At 40.7% G+C, this 23924-nt stretch overlaps 7 protein-coding genes and 1 non-coding gene across 8 annotated transcripts; 3 read left to right on the forward strand and 5 right to left on the reverse strand.

Moving 5' to 3' along the window:
* Nucleotides 1-2998: 2998 nt before the first annotated feature.
* Nucleotides 2999-8683, reverse strand: LOC138129539 (cytochrome P450 4C1-like). Its single transcript, XM_069045850.1, has 8 exons — nt 6742-8683; nt 6494-6694; nt 6268-6450; nt 5852-6219; nt 5733-5801; nt 5516-5687; nt 5293-5466; nt 2999-5241 (listed from the first exon to the last, which is right to left on the reverse strand). The coding sequence occupies exons 1-8, from the start codon at nt 6890-6892 to the stop codon at nt 5066-5068; spliced, it is 1494 nt and encodes a 497-aa protein (XP_068901951.1). The 5' UTR covers nt 6893-8683; the 3' UTR covers nt 2999-5065.
* A 529-nt stretch (nt 8684-9212) lies between these two features.
* Nucleotides 9213-9403, reverse strand: LOC138130044 (U2 spliceosomal RNA). The gene has a single exon (XR_011159479.1). It is a non-coding gene; the product is annotated as a U2 spliceosomal RNA (small nuclear RNA).
* Nucleotides 9404-10663: 1260 nt separating this feature from the next.
* On the forward strand, nt 10664-12210 carry Rpn9 (regulatory particle non-ATPase 9). The gene is made up of 5 exons (XM_069045903.1): nt 10664-10824; nt 10891-11004; nt 11055-11685; nt 11733-11873; nt 11921-12210. The coding sequence occupies exons 1-5, from the start codon at nt 10706-10708 to the stop codon at nt 12074-12076; spliced, it is 1161 nt and encodes a 386-aa protein (XP_068902004.1). The 5' UTR covers nt 10664-10705; the 3' UTR covers nt 12077-12210.
* Nucleotides 12211-13019: 809 nt separating this feature from the next.
* LOC138129607 (uncharacterized) lies at nt 13020-16118 on the reverse strand. The gene is made up of 3 exons (XM_069045902.1): nt 15410-16118; nt 15078-15358; nt 13020-14174 (listed from the first exon to the last, which is right to left on the reverse strand). Exons 1-3 carry the CDS (start codon nt 15690-15692, stop codon nt 13245-13247), a joined length of 1494 nt encoding a protein of 497 aa, XP_068902003.1. The 5' UTR covers nt 15693-16118; the 3' UTR covers nt 13020-13244.
* A 137-nt stretch (nt 16119-16255) lies between these two features.
* Nucleotides 16256-17381, reverse strand: LOC138129613 (gamma-aminobutyric acid receptor-associated protein). Its single transcript, XM_069045910.1, has 3 exons — nt 17174-17381; nt 16737-16934; nt 16256-16671 (listed from the first exon to the last, which is right to left on the reverse strand). Exons 1-3 carry the CDS (start codon nt 17261-17263, stop codon nt 16597-16599), a joined length of 363 nt encoding a protein of 120 aa, XP_068902011.1. The 5' UTR covers nt 17264-17381; the 3' UTR covers nt 16256-16596.
* A 97-nt stretch (nt 17382-17478) lies between these two features.
* Nucleotides 17479-18315, forward strand: LOC138129612 (low molecular weight phosphotyrosine protein phosphatase 1-like). Its single transcript, XM_069045909.1, has 4 exons — nt 17479-17673; nt 17729-17916; nt 17966-18127; nt 18175-18315. Exons 1-4 carry the CDS (start codon nt 17643-17645, stop codon nt 18262-18264), a joined length of 471 nt encoding a protein of 156 aa, XP_068902010.1. The 5' UTR covers nt 17479-17642; the 3' UTR covers nt 18265-18315.
* Nucleotides 18316-18490: 175 nt separating this feature from the next.
* ATPsynbeta (ATP synthase, beta subunit) lies at nt 18491-20665 on the forward strand. The gene is made up of 4 exons (XM_069045901.1): nt 18491-18654; nt 18903-19604; nt 19711-19810; nt 19861-20665. Exons 1-4 carry the CDS (start codon nt 18549-18551, stop codon nt 20516-20518), a joined length of 1566 nt encoding a protein of 521 aa, XP_068902002.1. The 5' UTR covers nt 18491-18548; the 3' UTR covers nt 20519-20665.
* On the reverse strand, nt 19858-23869 carry LOC138129605 (SANT and BTB domain regulator of class switch recombination). The gene is made up of 7 exons (XM_069045899.1): nt 23619-23869; nt 23420-23558; nt 23211-23375; nt 23073-23160; nt 21194-22535; nt 20867-21068; nt 19858-20817 (listed from the first exon to the last, which is right to left on the reverse strand). The coding sequence occupies exons 1-7, from the start codon at nt 23739-23741 to the stop codon at nt 20699-20701; spliced, it is 2178 nt and encodes a 725-aa protein (XP_068902000.1). The 5' UTR covers nt 23742-23869; the 3' UTR covers nt 19858-20698.
* Between the last annotated feature and the right edge of the window lie 55 nt (nt 23870-23924).

A 23924-nucleotide genomic window follows, 5' to 3' on the forward strand; every position in this document is an offset into this window, starting at 1 on the left:
AAACTCCAAAAGTATTTAGGATTAGCTTTGACACTGGCGCTCATCCTAGTCACGTAATTATTGTATGCGTGTCTTTCTTTCACCTTAACCTCGGCTCTGAGTTGTTTAAAAATATTGTAGGCATGAATTCGTTCTGAACGCTTATATCTTTGCCATGCCTTATACTTCCTCCTTATTAAGTATATCAGTTCCCTGTCAAACCAAGCAGGATACGTGCCAAGAGACCCACCCCTCCTCGGAATATGTTTATCAAAAACTGAGTATAACCTTTGATAAAGCAAATCAACAGCACTCTCAGTTCATATGCTTGTTCTAGAAACGACCAATCTATACTAGACAACTCAATATATAGACTATAAAAGTCTGCTTTTCTAAAGTTATAGTTCAAAGAAGAGAAAGTCGGAAAGCTATGAGTGTCTTCCGTCCAGCTCGTAGTTATCTCCAGTGCCGGGTGGTAGTTGTCTTCCGGAACAAGCACATCGTCTGCTTTAGCAACACGGCAGGACTTATTACACACAACTAAGTCTAGCAATCTGCCAAAACTATTCACAATTTTGTTAAACTGTCTCATGTTAAGGAAATCTAAAAAGCGAGAAAAATGTGTATATATGGAGGATGTTGATGCATAACACCGCGATTGTGATAAAGTTAGGAAATCAGGCATATTAAAGTCACCTATAATTAATAGATTATTATCAAATAACATATCAGTTGCCATAAGGGAGTCAAAGAGAACTATATAGTCGTCGATTCTACAAGCCGGAGGAATGTACACTAGGCAAATAGTGACGGAGCAGATATCTAGGAAAATTCTGACCAGCAAGATATCAACATGTTTAGGCATCCTAAAGTCATCAAGATCATTAATGTGTAGGCAAACAGCCCTGATGGTCCTTCTCACTGCCAGCAAAACACCACCTCCCCTTCTATTACCGCAGGCAGAAAAATTTCTATCACATCTAAATAGATTATATGCATCCAAGTCTAGTACCTCACCATCCAGAACAGATTCAGATAGCCAAGTCTCCGACAGGGCTATACAGTCATACGGAGCTGAAATAGATGACAAGCGAATATTCTGTAGCTTAGAGTTAAGACCTCTAACATTTTGGTAATAGAGCACAAAGTTTTTTGACGCTAATCTAAGGGAACTGACAGATTCGGAAGTGACATCAAGACTAGAATGAGACATGTGGGACAGGGGAGTCTGATATAAAGAGACACCAAATAAATCCTTTTTAAGTTTGTCGACTACCAGCTCATGTGCACGGCAATTCTTATAGTCCCAGGCAGCATGATCTACGGCAATTAATTCAGAGTTTTCAGAATTTTCTTTCGCTCGAAGGTTTACACAATTAACACAAGTCAAGGTTTCCTCTTTACAGTCATGTACATCCTGATTTTTGGAACAGCGAGGACAAATCACCTTATGTTTACAATTTCTGGAGGAGTGGTGAAAGCCATTACAAGTGAAACATCTAGTAACCTCAATCGCACTATAAATAGAACAGCCATTCAAACCTACTAGACAGTGCCCTATTCCTAAGGCTTTCTTATATGTTGTCATATCCACCTCAATTATCGCTTGATAGAGATTATCCCTAGACCTTCTTATAGGATAGAACTTAGATACCTGATATTCAGAAGTATCATCAAAAATGTATTGATTCTGCCCGACCACATACTTTAACAAGTTCTCTCTGTTTATGTCCTTAGAGAAGCCAGCAACCCTTATCCTTGGACGAAAGGTTTTCACCTCACTGATCTCATATGCCGCTGATAGCCTATCTTTCGTCAGTTGCTTGATTTTTCCCGCATCCCCACAACCAAGCATCACACCACCGTCTCTGAGATTTTTAACTTTGCTGATATTTGCTGCCGACTCAGCAGAGCTAAGGTTAATCAATACATCAGATTTAGTCTTATTAACAGATTGAGTTTTGTCCTTAGGTTTTATAATTATTGTATTTTATGAATTTTTCACTAGGGTCTCGGCATAAGAGGCTCTAGCATCACTCGTCTGCAGACTAGTATCTTGGATAACACATTTTTGTACAGTTTTGTTGAGATTAACTATTTCATTGCGAAGCTGCTTATTTTCAGTACACAGAGTATCTATTTTTGCCTGCATTTCGGTAAGACTACCCACTAAGCCGGCTAACTGATTCTGAATTATAACCTCTATTAATTCCTGCAACCGATCAGAAGGCATATGAATAGATTGAGAGTTGTCAGAAATTATGTTATCAAGGGAGCACGCTCCGTCTACCAGGGGGGTTGATTTTTTTACACAAGATCTACATTTCCAAGATGTACATGTTCCCTCTTTCTCCATTAAGTCGAAGGTATCATCATCAATGCCTACGCAATGAATGTGAAAGTTTAAAGCACACTGCTTGCAGGAGACATATGTAGCACTCCCAATGTTGCGATTACACTTCTTGCATCTAACCATGTTAGAAATTGAACATGCTATAGTATAACGAGAGGAGAAAAAAAAAATAGGAGAAGATTAACAAACACGCACAGTCAGCCGATCAATGTGGGTCAGCGAAACTTAAGCAAAAACGCTTGATAGTCGCCGGCCTCAGCTAGTTTAGCAAAAAAGTCTCCGATAAACCAATGCCGCCGAAACTTCACAGAACTAAACAATAAATTGTTGTATATCATGTTTTATAACATGTACGCCAATGCGAAGTAACCTATAGGAAATATGCTTTAAAACAAGGAAACCGCATTGGTGTACATTTTATAAAATATGATATACAGGGTGTATTTTTAAAATGTGCCGAAATTTTACGTACGAGGTTGTTTGACAAGCAGAAGGCTAAAAGCAATTAAAAAAAATTGTAGCTCAAAAAATAAATGTCATTTTATTTTTTGACAGAATATTTTAGATATTTTTTCCGACTACTACATAAAGCCAGTAGCTCGTGGTTAAAATATCTGTACAACTTTCAATAACACCCTGTACTTATTTTTCTATCAAACAATAATGGTGAGGTTGCACTATTGATTTGTTTTCTTTATGATCACTCGGTATATTGCATTACATCGAGGGTTCAAAGAAAAAGTGGTCAAGCAGATCGCTTCTTAGTTGATCTGCTTTGACATTTCGTTCAGATGCCTCACCTCACTTTGATCATCATTTTATTCTAAATTGAATCAATAAAGTAAAAACCATCATGTATTTCTAAGAAACTCGGGAAATATCTTGTGAATTAGTTAAAAAAGAACTGTACTTTACAAAAGAAATCATTCACATCACTGCTTGTTCGCTGAATAAAGAAGGTTGAACATCCTTGACAGTTATTCGAAGTTCTACCATACATTAACGAAAACAAAAGCATACACCACATTTTATTTACATCCTTTTTACATTTAGAACAATTGTTACATTTTTAGTAATGCAGGCATGACGGAAATGCATATACAATTATTATTGTAAATTCAGAAACTTGAATATGTAACAGTTCTTTGATTCTTTGCTCATTTAAAAAAATCAAGGTTAATAAATTATTGAGACAATACTTTTGTATTTAATTATTCAATTACCATTTTTTTATTTGACTTGTGGCCCATGCATTGAAATTTGACAAATGACTGAGCTGAATAAATACATAAATTTAACATCGTGAACAGATTTAAGAGAATTTGAGATGCGAACTGTGTAACTCTGCAAAGATATAAATTGTGTCCCCTGTTAAATTAAACCCCTCGCAAATACCCAGGGAACCTCTCGGTCAATCCTGCAATAATACCGGGAATAAGAAAAGGTCATAAGACTGATGTTATGAGAAGCTTTTATCACCGGTCAACGATCCGTAACCCAATTAATGGGTGGCGTGGGTGCATTTTACGCTTTGCGCCAGACGATCGAGTACGATGGACACGGGCGTATCCTCCCCGACTACGAGAGCCCCAAGGAAAGAAAAATTAATGAAAAATTCTGTGAGTACTTAATCATCTGATTAAAATATCTTTAACATCCCTTCATTCAAAAAGGGAAACAAATAAGACTTTCGACACATTTTGAAACTATTTTTGCACTCTTGGCACGGCACATTTTTGACAGTTCTTATACGCTGCGAATTTTATTGTTGCAATGAATTGCTGGATGCTTTTGATATTTTTAACTACTAAATTAACAATAAATACAAGACCAAAATTCACTCAGTCTGGAGAAAATTCCTAACTTTAGTACTTTTTTAAGTGTCGTAAGTGGACATTTCTTTATACAATCTATATATTTACATATGCAAATGTAAACTAATTTAAAAGCTGCGACGCAGAAACTTATAGCACTAACATGTATATACAATGCTGCATTTTTAATATTTAATTTCAAAGAAAAAACTTCATTGTTGTTTTTATTCAACGAGTGTAATTAAGTAATCGTATTCTGTTAATGAGCGTTACAGTTAACGAATTAGCAATATCCTTAGCAGAATAATAAAAATGTAAAAGTATATATTTTTTTTCGATGATCATTGGATTTTAGTGGTTTTTGCTCACTGAAAATGGTTAGCAAAGATGGCAATTGAATCACTAGTGAGGAAAAAATATTTTCTCACCTCACTAGTGAACAAAGTATAATGTTTGGCGACTTTGTCGATAGAGGGCACCAAATATGTTGTACGGAAGGTTTTTTTAATCTGTTTTTAAAATACATTCTGAATATTGATAATTAAAGCTTGTCTTATTTTTAAATTATTTTTTTTGAACCTGTTATTTAGACTTCAATTGACGAAAAAACGTGAAATTGCTTGGGGTAAATTTCTGGAAAAATTCATGCTAAATGTCTTATGTGTTGGTATCACTAACTAAAATCAGTGAGCAAAGTAGTGCATTTGATCACTTGTCCGATTGGGACCCTCGCCTTCGGCTCGGACGCCCAACTTCCGTCCTCGTGATTAAATGCACAACATTGCGCACTTGTATTGAAAATATCTATTAATATTCAAGCAGACCCCTAATAATAATTATGTAAATGGCAAATTAAATTTAAAAAATACTGTTACCAAAACTAAACATAGCGAAACCAAGTGCAGCATATTTTGAGCAACTAGAAGGCAAAATTTAATTTTCTGGGGTGCATTTTGACTTTTACACCGTTGGCAGATTTCAAAGTAGACTCGGCTACCAACTGTAACTCGTGTACTGGAAAAGTCGGTTGCAATTCAAAATTCCTCACTATTTTTGAAACGACGCTTTTCAATTCCAACATCGCAAATTTCTGACCTGGAGCAAACAGCATCACCAAAACCGATTAACTGTGGAGAATATAATCACCTATGCAGTTTCGTGGTCCAGCACTGAAGGGTATGTATCCATAGGGCAACTTTCCATCTCTTCTCTCGAATCGCTCTGGATAGAATTTTTCCGGATCCTCAAAATATTTCTCCTCTCTGTGAATCCCAAATGAAAATATTATCAGCGAATCTCCTTGGGGTAGAAGTTTGTCGCCTAAATTTTCTACAAGTTATTAGAAAGCTTGAGATTTGGGCGGAATTACCAAATTTGGTGTCCGTTGGGATTTGTCTACCAATAATTGGTACAGGAGGATAAAGTCTCATACTTTCTTTAATCACCAACTCTAGATACTTCATACTTTGTAGATCTGCGTGCGTCACTTTCATTTTATTCTCGTCTGGAAATATGGACCGTTGCTCTTCGAATACCTTCTCCTAAAAGGAAATCAAAACTGGGGGAAACTAGAAATTGCTGCTTACTTGGACATCCGGATGGTTGGCGAGACAAAATATAGTAAAACTGACCGCAGAAGCTGTAGTTTCGTGGCCCTGCAACGCTTCAAATTTATTCAGAGAAGGACAAGTGTGAAATATTTTACAGCAAACAGAAACGTATCGACTTCCTCTCGTATTTCCTCTTGGGTCAATCCTCGTCCATCTATTCTAGCCTCCAGAAGTAAATCCAGAAACACTTTTTTACTTTTTGTCGCTTTACTACTCCTCCCCAGATTTCTCATTTCCTGCAATTCCTTTTTTCTCGCGTTGATCACTTCAGTACTTTGTCGGTGCAAATGTTCCAAAGCTCTTTTCTGTGTGGAGTAATTTTTTGTAAAACGATACAAAAAATCGTGGACTTGAATTGGAGAAACCGACCTTTCGATCATTATTCTAGTCATATCGTGGACACTATCCACGTACTCTGCACTGTCTCCTTTTTGAACATTCAAGTTTACTCCCATTATACTTTCTGAAGAAATACTTCCATCTCACTGACCCAAAATACTGAATCTCTCACCGTAAATTATATCCAAGGTACAAAATGTGACGTAGGGATAGACGTCAAAACTGTGTCCAATTTCATTTTGAAATCTTTCCACGAGGATGTCTCCACACTTTTCGAAAACTTGTACGAACTCTTGCAAAATCTCGAAGTGGAAAGCTGGCGTCAAAAGGCGTCGATGTTTCTTCCATATCTCTCCTAGAATACTGTTTAAAAAACAAATCAAGGTTGTGGTTCTCACCTTCGCTCGTGAGCAAGCCACTTCCTAGCCAAGGTTTGAGAAACTTGTACTTATCGGATTTTTTCAAGAATTTTCTGTCTACCAGAACATGTTCTAGAATTTGATGGTTAGACATTAGTAACATTCTATGAAACGGTCCCACTCGAACTTTGAAGAAGTCACCGCAGACCTTGGTGTATTTAAGAAAGCTTGTCAATACATCTGAAAAACATATTTGGTTCAATGGAAACATTTGAAGAAGTTTGCACCTCTGGTGGATGTGAGTTCTAATGCATTTCCTAAAAGAGGAAGTCCAGGAGGGTCTGTAGTTTTTGTATTGTTGCAAAATTTATTCGTCCATCTGAAGCAGAGAAATAAAGAAAGAATCACACAGACCGAAAGGATGATAATAAAACACATGTTTCTTAACAAAAAAAGAACTTAAAGAAGTTGCTGTCTACAGCAATACTATGTACCAGTTATAACTAACGATGTGTACTGCATTTTCTCAATTATCTATTTATACATGAAATGATACAAATGAAAGTAAATAATGACAATTATAATAGATATGTAATTTTTTCTTATGTAAATGGACAAGTTTGTGCCTCTGGAATAACATGTTAGGAGAATTTAATTATAACATTTACTTAGGTACCAACAGGTTTATATCTAATTACAGTAAACGTTGTCATTAAAATAAAACTTAAAACGGAACTCTAAACAAAGTAAATATTAAAATTCTGGTAATAAGATCACTAAAAATTGATGCTTTATTAAACTCATTACACATTAATACCCCAGGAGAACGCGCTGAAGCTAAAAAAAATAGTCAAAAATAAATACAGGGTGTCCCAGAGTTGCGAAAAAGCTCCATAACTTGTTTGTTATTAAAGATATCAACTTCTTCTTTTTTCTAGATGACAGCTACGCTTCTACTGCATTTTGCGGTATACATACAGTGTGTCTCAATATTATAAAAACACTAAAGTTATGTTTTTTTCAACGGAACCTAGCCAGTTTGATTTTATTTTTGAATTCTGTGCTAAATTATGAATCAAATTTATACAGGTCGTTTTTACTTATCTGCCACCGTTTTTGATCAGTGGCGCTTTTTTTACCAGAATTTCGAAATTCGAAAATTCGTACCTTCCAAATCGTTGCACATTAACTAAAATGGTTGACGCTGTTTGATTTCTGAATGTTTGCCGCATCTGCTGAGTGTTTACTCAACAATCTGCTCAGTCGCGTATGCCTACTGCGATTTTTTAAACATAACGAACTAAAAATGTCAAAAACTCATTTTTTTCAAATGGCACCCCGTATTTATTATTGCACTGGTCGAAAGCTTTTTTGACAAGCTTTTGAACAATATCTGGTTTGTATAGTCGAATCTGAAAATCTAGGGTGCTATCCTAAAATCGCCAAATTTGGTGCAATTTTTCCGTTAAAAAGACAATACAAAAATCTAGTAAGCCTAACAAAAGATAATCACACAATATGGTCACTCCATAAAGATGAATCAACCAACAAAACAGTGTTTAACAATTAAACATTTAATTATTCTAGTGATTTTTAGTGATTTTAAGATAGCACCCTAGATTTTCACATTCGACTATACAAACCCTACACCGTTGGAAAGCTTGAGACACACCTGTATGTTACAAACATTTATTAAAAATTCATTTACATAAAAACAATAGCTAACACAATTTTTTTACTTTGGGTGATATGTGTAACACGTCATAGTAATAGTTATTTGTATCACTAAGCCAGAAACGTCACTTGTTGTGTTTCAAGGTCGCGTCAAGGTCGCGCCAAGTCTTAGTATAACTAAAGGGTAAGGAAAATTTTCATTTGCACAAGGTTTGACTGGTGGGAAACCATGTAGGAGGACGTCCTGAGGCTGTCTAGCCAGAAAAAACGGGAAAATTCCAGAAGTAGTTTTAAAGTGAACAATTACCCTTTTATTATCGGTAAAGTTAAATTCACAGGTTGTTTTTTTTTTAACAACTGTCAAAACTGTCATGTTGGTATGAGCCACTAATTATTTTATGGTTATTAGGTTGGCAACGTAAAATGTCAATTGTATAGCAGCCATTTTGATGTGAAGGCGCTTGCGCTACTGAAGCCGCAATTTAAAATGTAAAATGTGTTTCCGAAAGCAAGGATCTGGACGGCCCCTAACACAACAAGAAAAAATAGTTATGATTACATTATATGAGGAAATGCAGACAGAAAAACCGGCAAGCGGTCAACGGAAAATATTATTTTTTGTTCGACACTGTCAGAATTTGAGAATTTTCTCCTGTGTGAACGGATTTTGATGAATTTGACAACTTGTCAAAACGAAATGTCAAGCTAATTTTAACAATTTTCAGCCATTTGGAGGGGCTCGTCGAACAAAAAAACGTTGTATTCAACTCGTTCTTGTTTAATTTGCGCTTTTTTGGCACTCGTGGACCTTTAAAACTCTCGTTTCACTCGAGTTTTAAACTGGCCCACTCATGCCAAAAAAAGCCCAAATTACACACGAACTCGTTAAATAAATAACTATTAAAGTTCATCTGGGTCGGAAAGTGAAACACTCTGTATATGTACTTCACAAGTGACGCGGCCATTTCAAATTCAAATAAACAGAACAGGGCGGCGCCTCGCGCCTGGGCGTGACGCACTGCAACATGATTGTATCTTATAATATGTAGAGATTTAAATATAAATTATATATATTATTGTTTAAATAAGGTGGGCCGATCCCGGCGGTACTGCAATACCGGGCCAACCCGCGACGGAGGTGGAGCAAGCCCCTAACCTCCGTCAATTTCCAAAAATCAGTTTAATATACTGGCCCCGCATGCGGGGCGTATCAGATATTAAGCTGATAAGAACAGATACTACACTTTGATCTTAGCCATAAGGCCGAGAAGCGATAACAATGCCAACTTCATACGAGCTCTTTATATTCGACATGTACGTGGTACGGTCGGAAGATCTAAAACGCAGCGCCATCTGAAGAACGCTAGTAGAAACAGGTTGAAAGGTGTAAAAAATAAAAATGAAATGGTTTTCAATGAATTATACCATCTAAATTAACAAATAATTATTGTTGGATCAAAGTGTTTGTAAATTATTTAAATTATGTAAATATCATGAATGTCAAAAAAGAGTCATAAATGATTTTTTTTATTTCATTTAAAAAGAAAGTGAGAAACAGACAATTTGAATAGTCGACAGCTTTAATAAATCATTTGCATTAAGATCTGTCACATGACATAACAATGTGGTCAATGTTGTCTCACGTTCTTTAAAGGAAAGGAATGGAACTTTTAAAAAGCTAATCCTCGTTTATAATTTTGACGAGAAAAACAAACATTGGAAAATTACAAATTGATCTTGTTAGCCGTGTTTATTATTTAATATTTACAACTGTCAAGTTTTTGACAATACAAATAAATACACAGAAACAACATGATCTTTATTCTAAATGATTGTAGTCGAAGCAAGCCATGCCCATGTTATGAAATTTTTGCCGCTTTCATGTGAATTGTGAACTGTCTATTTTTGTCGCTGTCACTTGTCATGTTTTAGGTGAAAAGTGCGGTGATGAGGATTTTATTTATTATTTTTCAATTAACGATTGAATCCAAAAATATTGAGTTGTTTTGAAACCAATTCTAAAAATATTGAGTTGTTTTGCACCCAATTTATCTCCTGTATGTGAACGGTGTGTACTTACTTATTCGCATCATTTTGATGTCTCTTATACGGAGCGGTATAAATTTTACATTCAGTTTTTACGCCTACTTGGACTAGAATCATTTAGAATAATCCTGTACATATAAATAAAGTCCATTCGTGTTGGATTTTCCTCTCAAGGTCAAATAATTAAATTTTTTCTAATTCAGTTACGAAAAGTAACCATTGTGATATGTCATTTTAGTTGCCAAACGTGCTTCATTTAATAACTAGTCAAAAAAGTGACATTATATTATCACTAGTGTTAAAAAGTGACATAAAAAAACAATTTTTGTGTATTTTTATTATCCCGGAAAGTTATTGAAATAGCAGATTTAAACAGGATTTTTTTTTGGCATGAGTGGGCCAGTTTAAAACGCATGTTTCACTTTTCATTGCCCGCATATCCAAAATTCTAATTTTGCAAAGGTTGGTACCACTGACCAGTAATTGATGACATCTCTAAATGACAATTCAAGTTTTTTCAGTGGTGTAAAAATGGCGACTGTAGCGGTGCAGCAAACAAACGTGAACGATTATCTATCGAAAAAACAGAAAGAAGGCCCAAAAGACTTGGCCGCAGAATGGGCGGAAATAGAAGAGCTTCATAACAAGAAGTAAGTGAGATCCGGTGTTTACAATAATTGCTACACGTTCTGACACATCCATTCAAATTCTTGCAGATTATGGCACCAGTTAACCCTAAAACTCCAAAAAGTAATAAAAAAAAGCGAACTCCAAAAAGGCGACAATTTAATACAACTCTACAACAGCTTCATCCAAACTTTCGAAAACAAGTAAGTCATGTTGTCGCGACATAACCTCAAACTGCAACTGGTATTTTTAGAATCAATCCGCTTTCTTTGGTCGAAATTGCCGCCATCGTAGTGGAACAGTTCAAAGATCCGAAAGAGGCGATAGCGTTTTTGGAAAAAACCGAAGTCAAAGTGAAAATCAATCCAGACGCGCAAAATTTGTGCAAAGTACTTGCGGGTCAAATCCAGTTGGACAAACTCAACGACTTGGACGCGACAAAGAAAGTTATCGAAGAGGTGGAAGCGACGCTAGATAACGCGGATGGAGTTACCGCGGTGCACGGAAGATTTTATCTGTTGGCCTCGCAATACTACAGAATTCAGGGAGACCACGCTCAGTACTACAGAACTGCATTGAGATATCTGGGTTGCATAGAACTTGACACTTTATCTGGTGAAGTAAAACATCAGCACGCATTTTTCCTCGGCTTGGCCGCCCTTTTGGGCGAAGGAGTGTACAATCTGGGAGAATTGTTGGCCCATCAAGTTCTAGAATCATTGAAATCCACTGACACCTCATGGTTGGTGGAACTCTTGTACGCTTTTAATTCTGGAGATATCAATAAATATGAGGCGATGAGACCGCAATGGTCTAGCATCGCGGATCTAGCCGCCCAGGAGTTGTTTTTGAGGCAGAAAATTTCATTGTTGTGTCTGATGGAGGTAAAAGCAATATTCTGTGATTGTCACATGTAAACTTTTTCTTGCAGATGACCTTCAAAAGACCCTCTCATAATCGACAATTAACATTTAACGAAATCGCTAAAGAAACTAAACTTCCACTGAATGAAGTGGAAGTTTTGGTGATGAAAGCGTTGTCGCAGGGATTAGTCAAAGGTGCTATAGATCAGGTGTGTCACTGTGGTTTTTAGGGGTTTTCCGTTACAATTTTTCTTAGGTTGCAGGCACTGTCAATATGACGTGGGTTCAACCCAGAGTGCTGGATCGTTCTCAGATTACGTCGATGATCGAGAGACTTAACGAGTGGTGCATTCACGTCAACAGCATGGAACAATTATTGGAGGAGAAAGCGAGTGAAATATTAACTTTGTAGATTATTTATTGTACTTTTTTAACAAAATGTATTAACAAATACACATATTTGGAAAACATTGTTCAGTCAACACAAAAATCTTTTGTAATAATTTATTTACTAAAAAATACAGATCTTCGGATCAATAAGTAGCACGTTTTTGTGTCCTGCAACATGTATCTAGAGAAGCCTGGAACAAGATATTTGAAAAATTTAGTTTGGACACCAAAGTTTCCCTTAAAAATGCAGCGAAAAAGAAGAAATTCATATAAGCTACGTTTTCCAATGAACATGCTAAAACTTCTCTGAGATTAACCTTATGCTATGATCACCATCTTGGAAAATGGCGACTAATTTTGGGTTTTTCACTTATTACTCGTAACCGCTGCAGATACCATTTTATGTTCAGAGAAGGATTTTCGAGCAGAAAAACATACAAATTGTATGTATGTGCGTTTCAATTTTCACAATGACTAGAAATATCAAGGAAATATCGTTACAGCGTGACATAACCTCAATGCCCTCAATGATGTATAAAAACGAAAAACCACGATAATTCTTCTTCTACTACAAGAAGACACTAACCTGGGGGCCTTAGCCACGGTTTTCAACAAATCGTCTTCAACTACATAATGACGTGCCATGCTGTATTTATAATTTAAATATCACTGAAATAAATTTTCATAAGGGTGAAAATTGAAGGTCAACTAAAGAGGTTAAAAACCACAGAGAAATTTTAGTGTTAGTTAGTGACAAAATGTTACCTTTAGGGCAATACCTTTTGTTGTTTTCGCCAAAGAATTAAAATGTAAAAGAGTAGGTAATTGTTTAGTGCCTTTGGGTACAATTTTTCTTTAGGTTGGAGGTGCTGAGGTAATGTCAGGGCTGTTACCTTGACGTTTGCGACTTCATCATCCATCCGGAAACTCGACGAGTACATTTGAGTCATTATAAAGAAAAACTATTTAAGTTGAAACTTATTTATTGTATTAAACTTCTTAATAAAACATATCAACAACTAGAAATATTTGTACAAAAAAATATGATATAGCAATTTTGTAATATTTTCGATTATTTAACAGAAAATAGAGATCTTTGGACACCTCAGTATTTTGAAGATCTTATTTGCGAACTGTTTCGAATTCTTGTCGAAAACGTCATCACAAACTGTCAAAATTTAACACCTGCATTACGACTTCACCACTTCGGTGGTGGTGAGCAACGGCTTGTTGATAAAGTTGATCAAAAAGCAGCAAATCTTCCACAAAGTGTTCACCTGCGCTTGACTAAACACCGAATTGGGAAAAGTCCCTTTGAGGATCTTAAACCCTTTGATAAACCCCAAGATCCTCTGGATGTGCGTTTGCAAAGCAGTAAACCTCCCAATCCTCCCCTTCTTCTCGTTGCCCTTCTCCTTCGCTTTCTTCTCCGCGGCGTAGCCCATCCGTAGACCCTCCGAACCCTCCCCCGTCTCGCAAAACTTGCAACTCTCTATGATCTCTTTGTCGCTGATGTGCGCCGGGAACAAGTCCGACACGTTGTACACGAACCCATTCGCGCTCACCTCGATCAGAGCCTTGGCCCTTCCGTACACCTTTTTCCCCGTGAGGTCGACGACCTTGACTTGAGGGGTGCTCTCGAAGAAGATCTCGTGGCATTCCAGGATGATCTTGTTCCTGCGGCGGTCGAGTCCGTCCGGCGTTTGTTCTTTGTCGAGGCGGTGCGACTCCTCGACGAGGACGCTGCTCAGAAGTTTGGTCCAGAAGGGCACGATCCGCGAGATCGTCGTCATCGAGATGTTGAACCTGTAGGCCAAGTCGTTGTGCATCAGGCCCAAGCGCAGTCTGCACAATATCAGCATCAGCTGCTCCTCGCAAGCGATGTATTGCTTCCGGAGGTACTGCACGTTCTCCGAGTTCTCCTTCAGGCGAGCTTCGTAGTACTTCGGACCGATCAAGTCGAGGAAGCTCTTGAAGCTCTGCTTGCTCGAGAAGCCGGTGTAGAATTTCAGGGTTTGCTCGTTGTCCGCAATCAATCGAAACGGAAACTCCACCCTGCTGGTCACATCTTTGATGTTCGATTTGATCAAGTCGTGATTGACCAGTTTCAAACGCTCGATCTGGAAAACAACATTTTGCTAATCAATTCCGGGTCAGATTTGGATTGCGAAGTCGACTGCGGATAAAAGTTCGGGAACATTTTTCCGCCAAAACAGGCGACCATCGTTATGACCACGTTTACCATGTTGTAAGAAAAATTGCTGAATTGAAGTGCTGCAATCAAAATTGTCCAGTCCAATGGTAAATAATGCGAGGGAAATTATGAAAGCATCTCCATCCATACCAAAAAAAACCTTGAACATAGGGTTTGTTCGTTTTTGCTTAACCTCGAAAACTAAGAGATAGCGAAAGAATACCAGTGGCAAAAACTCCGTTTTTTCACGTTTCCACAAGAAGCAAGATATAAATGAGAAGTTACAAAAAACAGGTGTAATATATTTTTTGTACTTGGCGTACAAAATCGGTATTTCTCGGTTGTCTTCAATGCGGGAAATCCGATTTCCTGCACGCGGTGTTTTTTATCTTGCAGCAGAAACTAGGGGAAATTGCATTGTAAGGTTGAAATTGAATGACGTAGAGACACTCCAAGCAAAATTCAAAACATTTTTTCTTTTAAAACAATACATCTATTCGCTTTTATAATTGATCAATAAAATTTTAATCAATTGAACAAACGAAATCCTTATGGGGCGATTTCATTATAATTGTTACCTTTTTTACTTTAAATAAATCTTTAAAGCCCCTTGTTCTTAGGCAACCAAGTAATCACATCGATTGGCCTGTAGGATAGTATGGTTACGTTATGTATTGTAGGTGGCGCATTTCACAGCCAACTAAACGATGTAAAAAACATGTATAACAACCCTGTACTAATAAAGAAAAAACAATTAATGAACATTTGGAAAAAAAGACTGGTTGTTAGATTTGAATTTATTGTTTCATCATAAAAGTTCAGTACCTACCTCTTTTTCGTACGCGTTTATTAAATTCTCCGTTTTAGTCTTGAAGCGCGAGTTCTCCTCCTTGACCCTGTCATAGTCGTGCTTCAGAAACTGGATGTACTCCAGCGAGAGGGCGTAGTTGTGGTCGTTGTGCCTCGTGGGAACTTTCGGAACAGTGATTTTTTTCCACCGGTTTAGGCGAACTTCGGGTTCGGCTATTTTTGGAAAGGTCACTTCAGAACTTATGGCGATGTCTTCACTCCTGTACACTTGAACTTGACGTTCTTGGAGGTTGCGCAAAACTAAAAACAACCGTTTTATATTGAGTTCACACGTGACTCGTCGCTCACTACCCCTCTGTGATTCCCTCTCAACGGATATCTTCAAGTGGGGGAAGTAAATCGTCGTGGTGAGTGACGATTCGCGTACCGTGCACAGATGGAAGTGTCTACCGCATATGACGTTCGACCGCAACTTGGTGCACTCTTTGGCTTTGGACGAATTCGATCTTGTGCAACTGTTAATGTACCCCAGGATTGGTCTGTTCCACTCCGGTTTCACCCCGTAAAACGACACATGCTTAGTTTTGGAATAGCCGTCGCAACCCGGTACACAACACTTTATGATACCTTCCATCACGACAAACTCGCGTCTCGTCTTTTAGGCGAAATGTGTCAAACATTGAGGTTATGTCACTTGCGTTGTAACCCCACCGAGTGACACAATTCTACCTTCAACGCGATAAAACTCACATAAAAATTAATTGTGCCGCAAATTTTACCTTCTAAGTGACCAGTTTTGTTCAAAACACGCTCAAAAAACCACCACCTCTTCGCTCGTATTTTGGTACTGTTTGCGCCGACAGATGTCGTCGCGAATGAGTAGATTTGAAGGTGGACCGGAGCGGCGCCATCTACCGGGTAATCTTGACTCAATTACCCTCACTGTAATTTCCCAATTACACAAAATGAAACTCGGAACAAAATTATTTATTAATGAAAATATACAGTTCGGTAAATGACTCATTCGCCATTACTCGACAAATATTTTCATTTATAAATAAATTCGAAGATTTTGACGTTGTTGGCAACACGGCTTAATTGTAAACAAGCGAACGTTTGCTCGCATTAGTCACCGCGACAGTCAATTGTTGCGCCAGATTACAATTGTTTTCTGATAAGTGTGTAAATAAGACGAGATTTATTGGAACGTTTTTATTTTTATAACTACATTATGTTATAGATCTAGTCTAATACTTCAGTGACTTCATCAGAAATTTGATATCAAATATAAAATTTATGACGAAATTAATCTCTTTCCAGTGTCTGAAAAACAAACTCAAAATCTCTTTCGCGATACCCTAACAAAATAAATGTTTACATAATTAAAAAAAAAAAACACAATAACATAGCTATACAACTATCACATTAAGTCAGCAGCAATGACAATCCAAAAATATAAAATAAATGTAACTTTTATGTTTTACCGGTGCTTTATTGAATCAGATATCTATAAAAAAATCAATCACTTGTTTCATTAATTAGAGCTCATCACCACCATAGACGTTCTCATCAGAATAAGCAATGTATAAGAAAAAGTCCTCCTCATGATGTTCCTGCAATGATTCACCAGTTACATAATTTGGCTTAAAATAAAACAAAGAGATGTTGCGTTACGCACCTGGTAGAGCGAGCCCATTGTAGCGGATGTTGGGGGAATAACATTATTTACAAAGAAAAATAGGGCATCCTCGGGCCTCAAGTGGATCCTCTTCCTGATCAGAAAGTAGAACTGGCCGACTGTCAAATCTGACGGGACTAGATACTTTTTCTTGTCTAAGTCACCGATTCGAGCTCTGGGGGCCTTTTCGACGATCACCTGATTATGAAACAAACGGGACAATTGAATACGATCATGTGACCTTGACACGCCATTTTCTCCTATTTGTAAATATTAAGACGACCACAATAACAAATGACGACACAATTTGTTATCGATCGGAATCGACCCATGATGGGTGGTTTTGGGCCGATTCGTATAGCGGGACCGAATCAACCAAGACTCGAGTGTCTTTCTTTGTTGCGTTGCGAGATCGGGGCTATGACGTTCTTACTTACTGGCACTCTGTCGGGATACTTTCGGCGGATCTTCTCACCCTCGGACTTCCTCTTCTCGAAAGGGTGCTCCTCTTTATATTGAAATTTCATTGTTTTTTGATATATTACACCAGAATTTAGGGAATCAATGCGATGGGTTCAGTACGTTTGCTCAGTTTTCTCACTTCTGCTTGTTGTGACACAAAACAACCGATCGAATGAGTTTCCGCTACTGCGCAGCTCAATATCTTATCCGTTATCGCTATCGTTCACTTAAATATTAACACAACGTATCAAACCAATTTATCACTATTCAGCCACTATCATCACGTTTATAAAAACAGCTAAAATTTACCAAAATCTCGTTACTGTCCACTGAAAACTTCCGCCAGTTCATTCTTTGACCAACCGAGTACTTTCTAATATGCGCATGCGTGTAGATGTAACCTCACTAAATTTTTATTTACGATAACTACACCAAATCATAACAATGACAAAAGGGGCTCTGTTCGTCTGTCTCGGTAAATGTCGACGAAAATGTTTATAATCAATCTATTACCGTCACGTTTTCCAAAGGTAACATTTGTCGGTCGCCAATTGCCGAAGCCGTTTTTCTACATATAATAAAGGAAAGAGGCGTCAGTGAGGAGTGGAAAGTCGACAGTGCTGGTCTAGGTGGTTGGCACTCAGGTAATATGCCAGATCCCAGAGCTAGAGCGACTCTGGCCAATCACGACATCCAATACAGTAACACAGCGCGTCAAGTAATTACCACAACATCAACATTACTGTTATCACTGTGATTGGTTGCAGATTGAACCAGAAGATTACCTCGAGTATGATTACATCTTTGGTATGGACAACAACAACATTTCTGGTCTGAAACGGGACCTGCCGCCAAACAGCAAAGCTAAGATCTTTCTCCTGGGGGACTTTGATCCCCAAGGTGAAAAGATTATAAGAGATCCGTATTACGTAAGTGAAAATTGTAACCAGTTTATTGGTTAATCAGTCAGTTTTAGGATACTGGGTCTGAAGGTTTTGAGAAGTGCTACCAGCAGTGTCTGCGCTCATGCACGGCATTCCTCGACAGTTTAGCTAAAGAAGTTTAAATTGTATTTATTCCTGTTTTATTGCATTTTTAATAAATATTTTTGTTAGAATAGTGTTGAGATTTTGGCCGCACGGAGGCGCTTCAATTTGACGTTAATGACATTTGATGAGTGATGATTGATATGTTGCAAAATCTAAAAAATTACGTAATTTAGTGGTATTTCGTTTGAACTTTGGCGCGCAATTAATAGTGTTCGTTGCGCATCTGCTGCAGGAAGTGTGACTGCGGTTGTCCTGGTGGTGACTTGAAGAATCACTCGCAGAGGTCTGTTCACTGCTGACCATGTTGGGTGCTGTGACAAGAGTCGGTTCCAGTCTTTTGACTGGAAAAACCATCGAAAAACTCGGAAGTGAGTCCCTGAAAGTCGTCTCAGTCTACAATGGTTCAAGTAAGTGTTTTTTGCCGCACGAAAATCGCCCGATTTTCGCCTGACTTGATGACGTATCCCGGTCGCGTTTTTTGCGATAATTCCGGGAAAGTGTGCCGAATTTTCACCAAAATCGCGCCGGAGCGAGTCCTGGCAGCGACATTCGACCATAATTTGGTGAAAATTCGGCACGAGCCCGGATATTTTGAGTTACATAATGAGGGTTGCGGCGCCATCTTGCCTTACGTAAACTGGATTTTTGACTTTAGACAGGGGTTACGCCGCCAAAGCGGCCGCTGCCGCCGCCGCCAAGAAAAGCAACGGCAGAGTAGTGGCCGTGATCGGCGCCGTCGTCGACGTCCAGTTCGACGAAAACCTACCCCCGATCTTGAACGCTTTGGAGGTGCAGAACCGCTCCCCCAGGCTAGTCCTGGAAGTGGCCCAACATTTGGGCGAGAACACAGTGCGCACCATTGCCATGGACGGCACGGAGGGTCTGGTGCGGGGCCAGCCCGTCAACGACACCGGCTTCCCCATCCGGATCCCCGTCGGGGTGGAGACCCTGGGTCGCATCATCAACGTCATCGGGGAGCCCATCGACGAGAGGGGGCCCGTGCCCACCGACAAGCTCGCGTCGATCCACGCTGAAGCGCCCGAGTTCGTCGACATGAGCGTTGAACAGGAGATCCTGGTCACTGGCATCAAGGTCGTCGACTTGCTCGCCCCCTACGCCAAGGGCGGCAAGATCGGTCTGTTCGGGGGCGCAGGAGTGGGCAAGACTGTCTTGATCATGGAGTTGATCAACAACGTTGCCAAGGCTCACGGTGGTTACTCCGTCTTCGCCGGAGTGGGAGAGAGGACCCGCGAGGGGAACGATCTCTACCACGAGATGATCGAGTCCGGGGTGATCTCCCTCAAGGACAAGAGCTCCAAAGTAGCGCTGGTCTACGGACAGATGAACGAACCCCCAGGTTGGTCCACCGAGGTGTAGTGAGCTCGCCTCGCTAATTTCTCTTTCGTCAATTTCCGTTTCTTTTGAGAACTCGACAAACTGTGATTAATGTTGGCTTATTCCAGGCGCTCGCGCTCGTGTGGCCTTGACCGGTTTGACCGTCGCCGAGTACTTCCGCGACCAGGAAGGTCAAGACGTGTTGCTCTTCATCGACAACATTTTCAGGTGAGTTTGCAGTACCCGAACGAACAACTGGTCTGACGTCTTCTTCGCAGGTTCACTCAGGCCGGTTCCGAAGTGTCGGCCTTGCTGGGTCGCATCCCCTCCGCCGTAGGTTACCAACCGACCTTGGCCACCGACATGGGTACCATGCAGGAGCGCATCACCACCACAAAGAAGGGCTCCATCACCTCCGTGCAGGCCATCTACGTGCCAGCCGACGACTTGACAGATCCCGCCCCGGCCACCACCTTCGCCCATTTGGACGCCACCACCGTATTGTCCAGAGCCATCGCCGAGTTGGGCATCTACCCGGCTGTGGATCCTCTGGATTCGACTTCGCGTATCATGGACCCCAACATCATCGGCCACGAGCACTACAACGTTGCCCGTGACGTCCAGAAGATCCTCCAGGACTACAAATCTCTACAGGATATCATCGCCATCTTGGGTATGGACGAGTTGTCTGAAGACGACAAGTTGACAGTCTCCCGCGCCAGGAAGATCCAGCGTTTCTTGTCGCAACCTTTCCAAGTCGCCGAAGTGTTCACCGGTCACGCAGGCAAACTGGTACCTCTCCAGGAGACCATCAAAGGTTTCCAGAAGATCCTAGTGGGAGAGTACGACCACCTGCCGGAAGTCGCGTTCTACATGGTCGGACCGATCGAGGAGGTCGTCCAAAAGGCCGAGAGATTAGCCGAATCCACCGCTTAATTTAATTATTTCCATCAGAACTAGGTATCAAAAGAGTCAACCTTTTTTTTTACATGTAACATTTTAAAATTGTACATCATCGCAATAAGGTGTATTTGTTGTATTTACTTTTAATTCTAAAAAAACAATGTAGTTCGTTACTGGTCACGCTGTTTTTATTCATTTTTTGACATTTTGCCGTCACGGTTTCGGAGGTCTAGGTCTGACCTTCCCGGTGAAGATGCTGCGCGCTTTCTGCTGGGTCGAGGGTACGCAGTGCATCTCTTTCCACTCGGACTCCAAGCGTACCCAGATTCCTCCTAAAAAGAACGGGAGAGTTACCAAATAAAAGTGATGAATGTTAGATACCGATGGGGGTCACGTTGCGCGAGAAGTGCTTGGTGTTCCTCTGGACCCCTTCGGAGATCGTCGTCGTTCGTCGATTTAACATCGCCGTGATCTCTTTGACTGCGGTCTCTTCGTAGGCCCTTTGTATGTCCTGATTACTCCTTGCAGATAAGTTGTGCTGCCACAGACGCCCTTCACGTTTGGCCTTTCTTCGTTTGACAGACTGTAGCATAAAGAAAAAAGACAATAATTATGTCGCGAGCATCAAAATTAATTCCTTTCGGCCGTCCGAGGACATGCTCGCGTGTAGCTAGTTGAAGTACCAACTGTAGCAAGTTCTAAACCTACCGTCTGCACCGGCTTCGGGGGCGGCGGATTGCTCTCCCCGCTCCCCGCAGTAGTTGACGACGATGATGAAGAGGAGGAACTGGACGAACTCTCCTCCGTACAGTCGTCGCTGGACTCCTCGACCGGGGGCGCCGGCGCCTCCTGCACCTGTCCCTTGGTCGTGAACGCCGTCAACAAGCCCAGCTTGGGCCTGGGGGGGACGATCTGGAAGCCCTCCCACCAGAAGTTCTCCTTGCAGACCAGCTTCTTGTTGTCTCCGGCGGCCGGATCCCTCGCCACCAGTCTGGTCAAGCGCTCCGGAAACATCAACTGCGGCGGCTCCTCCTCGATCAGTTGCCGATTGTTCTCCAGCAAGGTCAGAATCGCCGAGTCCCTCACGTCCTTGGCGCACACCGTGTGTTCGCGAAACTGGCATCCAGAGTAGTCTTGCAGCAGCTGGAACCTGTAGGCTCGCTCCCCGCAGCAGGGGTACCGCCCCACGGGCAGCGGCGCCTTCTGGGCGTCCAGCGTGAAGTACTGTGGTGGGTCCGGGTGGTGGCGGCACCAGCCGATCTGGTGGGCGGGGAAGAAGCGCTTGCAGCCGACGCAGTAGAGGAAGTGGGCGTCGCCCCACAGCCTCCAGTACACCTTCCTCCAGGTCTTCAGGGTCTTGTGCAGCTTTACGACGTAGTCGTTGATGTTCCACGCGGGGTCTCTCACGTGCTGGCTCAAGACGGAGCCGTCGCACTGCAGCTGCATGCAAGGGGGCGCGCACGGGATCCGGGGGGCCACCGAGGGGCTCACGATCTGCTGGCACTTGCCGCAGCGGTACACCCGCGCCAGGGAGCTCCAGTGGCCGCGCACGCTCTCGGGGTCCGGCTCCACCAGCGACGCGATAAGCTTGGTGAAGATCCGAGACTGGATTTTATCCTTGCGGTCTTTGATCAGCTCCACTTCGCTGTTGGTGTACATGGCGGCGAGGCGAGTCAAGATGGAGTCGTTCAAACAGGAGAGGTTGGTCGACGTGCGCAGGATTTCGTTCATGTGTTCATGGCAGAAGAGCAGGCAGTCGTTTTGCAGAGGTTCCATCTGGAGGAAAGCGGCTGAGACTAGAATGGGCACCACGCACTGGGGGTCCAGCTGGGGCCAGTCTTCTTCCAACAGTGAGTCTTTCTTCACCCACTTCATCAGCCACTCGAAGATGCCGATGTCGCAGTGCACCGATATGTCCATGTCTTCGAGGCGCTGGCCGGTGGTCACTTCCGCGAAATAACCCATTTTTTCCACGAGGAGCTTCTGGTTGCACACGAAGTCTTTCTTCATGTTCTTTACCTCGTCGCAAACGTGGATCTCCACTTCTGAACTACTCACGATAAAATTATTGTTTACAGTGAATTCTACTAAAAATTATTTCACAGCAAATACCCTGCTATCAACAATTATTTAGATTAAAGAAGCTTTTGAGATTTTGGACGTATGTCGAAATCTAGACGTTCAGATGCTCTAGATGCATGGAAGTATTTTTGGTTGCATATATCTGTTTCAATTTAAATTTGGAAAGTTTTGTCGAAATTTGGCCCCAAACAGGCAACAGGGCAAAAGCAAAAAGAACATAAACATGTTCTGAAGTAAAAACCATCTTTGCCGTAAAATTTTTAGGACCCAATATTATCAAAATATAGGAAAACCGCCACAATGGAGTAAAATAACAAGTGATAAGACAAAAGTTTTAATTTTTCTACTGTCCTATGAGGGGGACACCTGCAGGGGTAGCTTTGTTGAGTTTTTTGAAGGTCATTCTATATCTCCTGATTCCACAAGAAATAAAATGATGGGAAAACAAATAAAAACACAATTCTGGTCGTCTGTTGCATTAAAACCTGACACTTTTCGCACTTACTCTGTTTTAACGAGAGAACTTTTCGAATTTTCAGCGCTTTTCTTCTTGGTCACGGACGTGGCAGACACAGCTGCTTGACTCGACTTTTCTGCCAAAAAACCCACCTCAATATACAAAAAACTCAATAATCACACTCACCTGTGGGAACTTTAGCAACACTACTCCTCCTGGAAGTCTGTTGCGACGAAGACGGCACCAGATAGGGCAAAACCGAATCAAGCAATCCCTCTGAAAGCACTTCGCTCAACTTGCGTTTGATCGGATCGCCGTCACTCGACGAGTCGCTCTTTTTTCTTGTAAGATCTGCAACTTCCAATGAGACAAACTTACACGTCGACCTGGATTACCTCTTTTGTCCTCCTGCTTCGGTTTAGGCTCGGGTTCGATGTCTTTAGGTTTGACCAGTTCGTTTTCTTTTAGCTTTAACCAATCGACTGCCTCTGTCATCCCGTTGGCTAAAAGCATGCTTTCTAGACTATCCTGCACCTAAACAACAAGCATTACATCCAATTTGACTCCTCACAAGCGATTTTGCTTAAACTTTACTTGGTACGCAGTTCTGAGAAAATCTAAAAATTCCTTGATCGTAATTTCGGAACTTGAAGGTTTCGCTGTCAGTGCCAAACTCGTCCCTTGCGCTTTTTCTTCTTCCGCCGCTGCTTTTTCCATTGTTAATTTAATCTTAATTAACTTAATGGATTTCTAATAAATTAGGCCTAAACATTGATCAAACAAAATTTGAAACTAAGACATTTTGAAATAAAACAAGTGTTGCCAACGATTGCAACGAAAGTTACCAAAAAATTAGACAACCACATTTTATTGAACGTTCCAATTCCACTGCTTTCCCCA

This window comes from Tenebrio molitor, chromosome 4, assembly GCF_963966145.1.
Source record: "Tenebrio molitor chromosome 4, icTenMoli1.1, whole genome shotgun sequence".
NCBI classification, from domain to species: Eukaryota; Metazoa; Arthropoda; class Insecta; order Coleoptera; family Tenebrionidae; genus Tenebrio; species Tenebrio molitor.

Bases quoted from the DNA above. Each gene is read 5' to 3' on its own strand.
- LOC138129539 (XM_069045850.1), bottom strand. From the start codon at position 6,892: ATGTGTTTTATTATCATCCTTTCGGTCTGTGTGATTCTTTCTTTATTT. The intron at 6,451-6,493 runs GTGAGAACCACA...ACAGTATTCTAG, and splicing joins TGGCTTGCTCACGAGCGAAG to GAGAGATATGGAAGAAACAT. The intron at 5,467-5,515 runs GTAATTCCGCCC...TAGAAAATTTAG, and splicing joins CCCAACGGACACCAAATTTG to GCGACAAACTTCTACCCCAA.
- Rpn9 (XM_069045903.1), top strand. From the start codon at position 10,706: ATGGCGACTGTAGCGGTGCAGCAAACAAACGTGAACGATTATCTATCG. The intron at 11,686-11,732 runs GTAAAAGCAATA...TTTTTCTTGCAG, and splicing joins CATTGTTGTGTCTGATGGAG to ATGACCTTCAAAAGACCCTC. The intron at 11,874-11,920 runs GTGTGTCACTGT...AATTTTTCTTAG, and splicing joins TCAAAGGTGCTATAGATCAG to GTTGCAGGCACTGTCAATAT.
- LOC138129607 (XM_069045902.1), bottom strand. From the start codon at position 15,692: ATGGAAGGTATCATAAAGTGTTGTGTACCGGGTTGCGACGGCTATTCC. The intron at 15,359-15,409 runs GTAGTGAGCGAC...GGTTGTTTTTAG, and splicing joins TGAGAGGGAATCACAGAGGG to TTTTGCGCAACCTCCAAGAA. The intron at 14,175-15,077 runs GTAGGTACTGAA...GTTGTTTTCCAG, and splicing joins TAAACGCGTACGAAAAAGAG to ATCGAGCGTTTGAAACTGGT.
- LOC138129613 (XM_069045910.1), bottom strand. From the start codon at position 17,263: ATGAAATTTCAATATAAAGAGGAGCACCCTTTCGAGAAGAGGAAGTCC. The intron at 16,935-17,173 runs GTAAGTAAGAAC...TTTCATAATCAG, and splicing joins AGTATCCCGACAGAGTGCCA to GTGATCGTCGAAAAGGCCCC. The intron at 16,672-16,736 runs GTGCGTAACGCA...GAATCATTGCAG, and splicing joins CAATGGGCTCGCTCTACCAG to GAACATCATGAGGAGGACTT.
- LOC138129612 (XM_069045909.1), top strand. From the start codon at position 17,643: ATGACAAAAGGGGCTCTGTTCGTCTGTCTCG. The intron at 17,674-17,728 runs GTAAATGTCGAC...CGTTTTCCAAAG, and splicing joins GGCTCTGTTCGTCTGTCTCG to GTAACATTTGTCGGTCGCCA. The intron at 18,128-18,174 runs GTAAGTGAAAAT...AGTCAGTTTTAG, and splicing joins TTATAAGAGATCCGTATTAC to GATACTGGGTCTGAAGGTTT.
- ATPsynbeta (XM_069045901.1), top strand. From the start codon at position 18,549: ATGTTGGGTGCTGTGACAAGAGTCGGTTCCAGTCTTTTGACTGGAAAA. The intron at 18,655-18,902 runs GTAAGTGTTTTT...TTTTGACTTTAG, and splicing joins CTCAGTCTACAATGGTTCAA to ACAGGGGTTACGCCGCCAAA. The intron at 19,605-19,710 runs GTTGGTCCACCG...GGCTTATTCCAG, and splicing joins ACAGATGAACGAACCCCCAG to GCGCTCGCGCTCGTGTGGCC.
- LOC138129605 (XM_069045899.1), bottom strand. From the start codon at position 23,741: ATGGAAAAAGCAGCGGCGGAAGAAGAAAAAGCGCAAGGGACGAGTTTG. The intron at 23,376-23,419 runs GTAATCCAGGTC...TGGAAGTTGCAG, and splicing joins GAAGCAGGAGGACAAAAGAG to ATCTTACAAGAAAAAAGAGC. The intron at 21,069-21,193 runs GTAGGTTTAGAA...TTTATGCTACAG, and splicing joins CCCCGAAGCCGGTGCAGACG to TCTGTCAAACGAAGAAAGGC.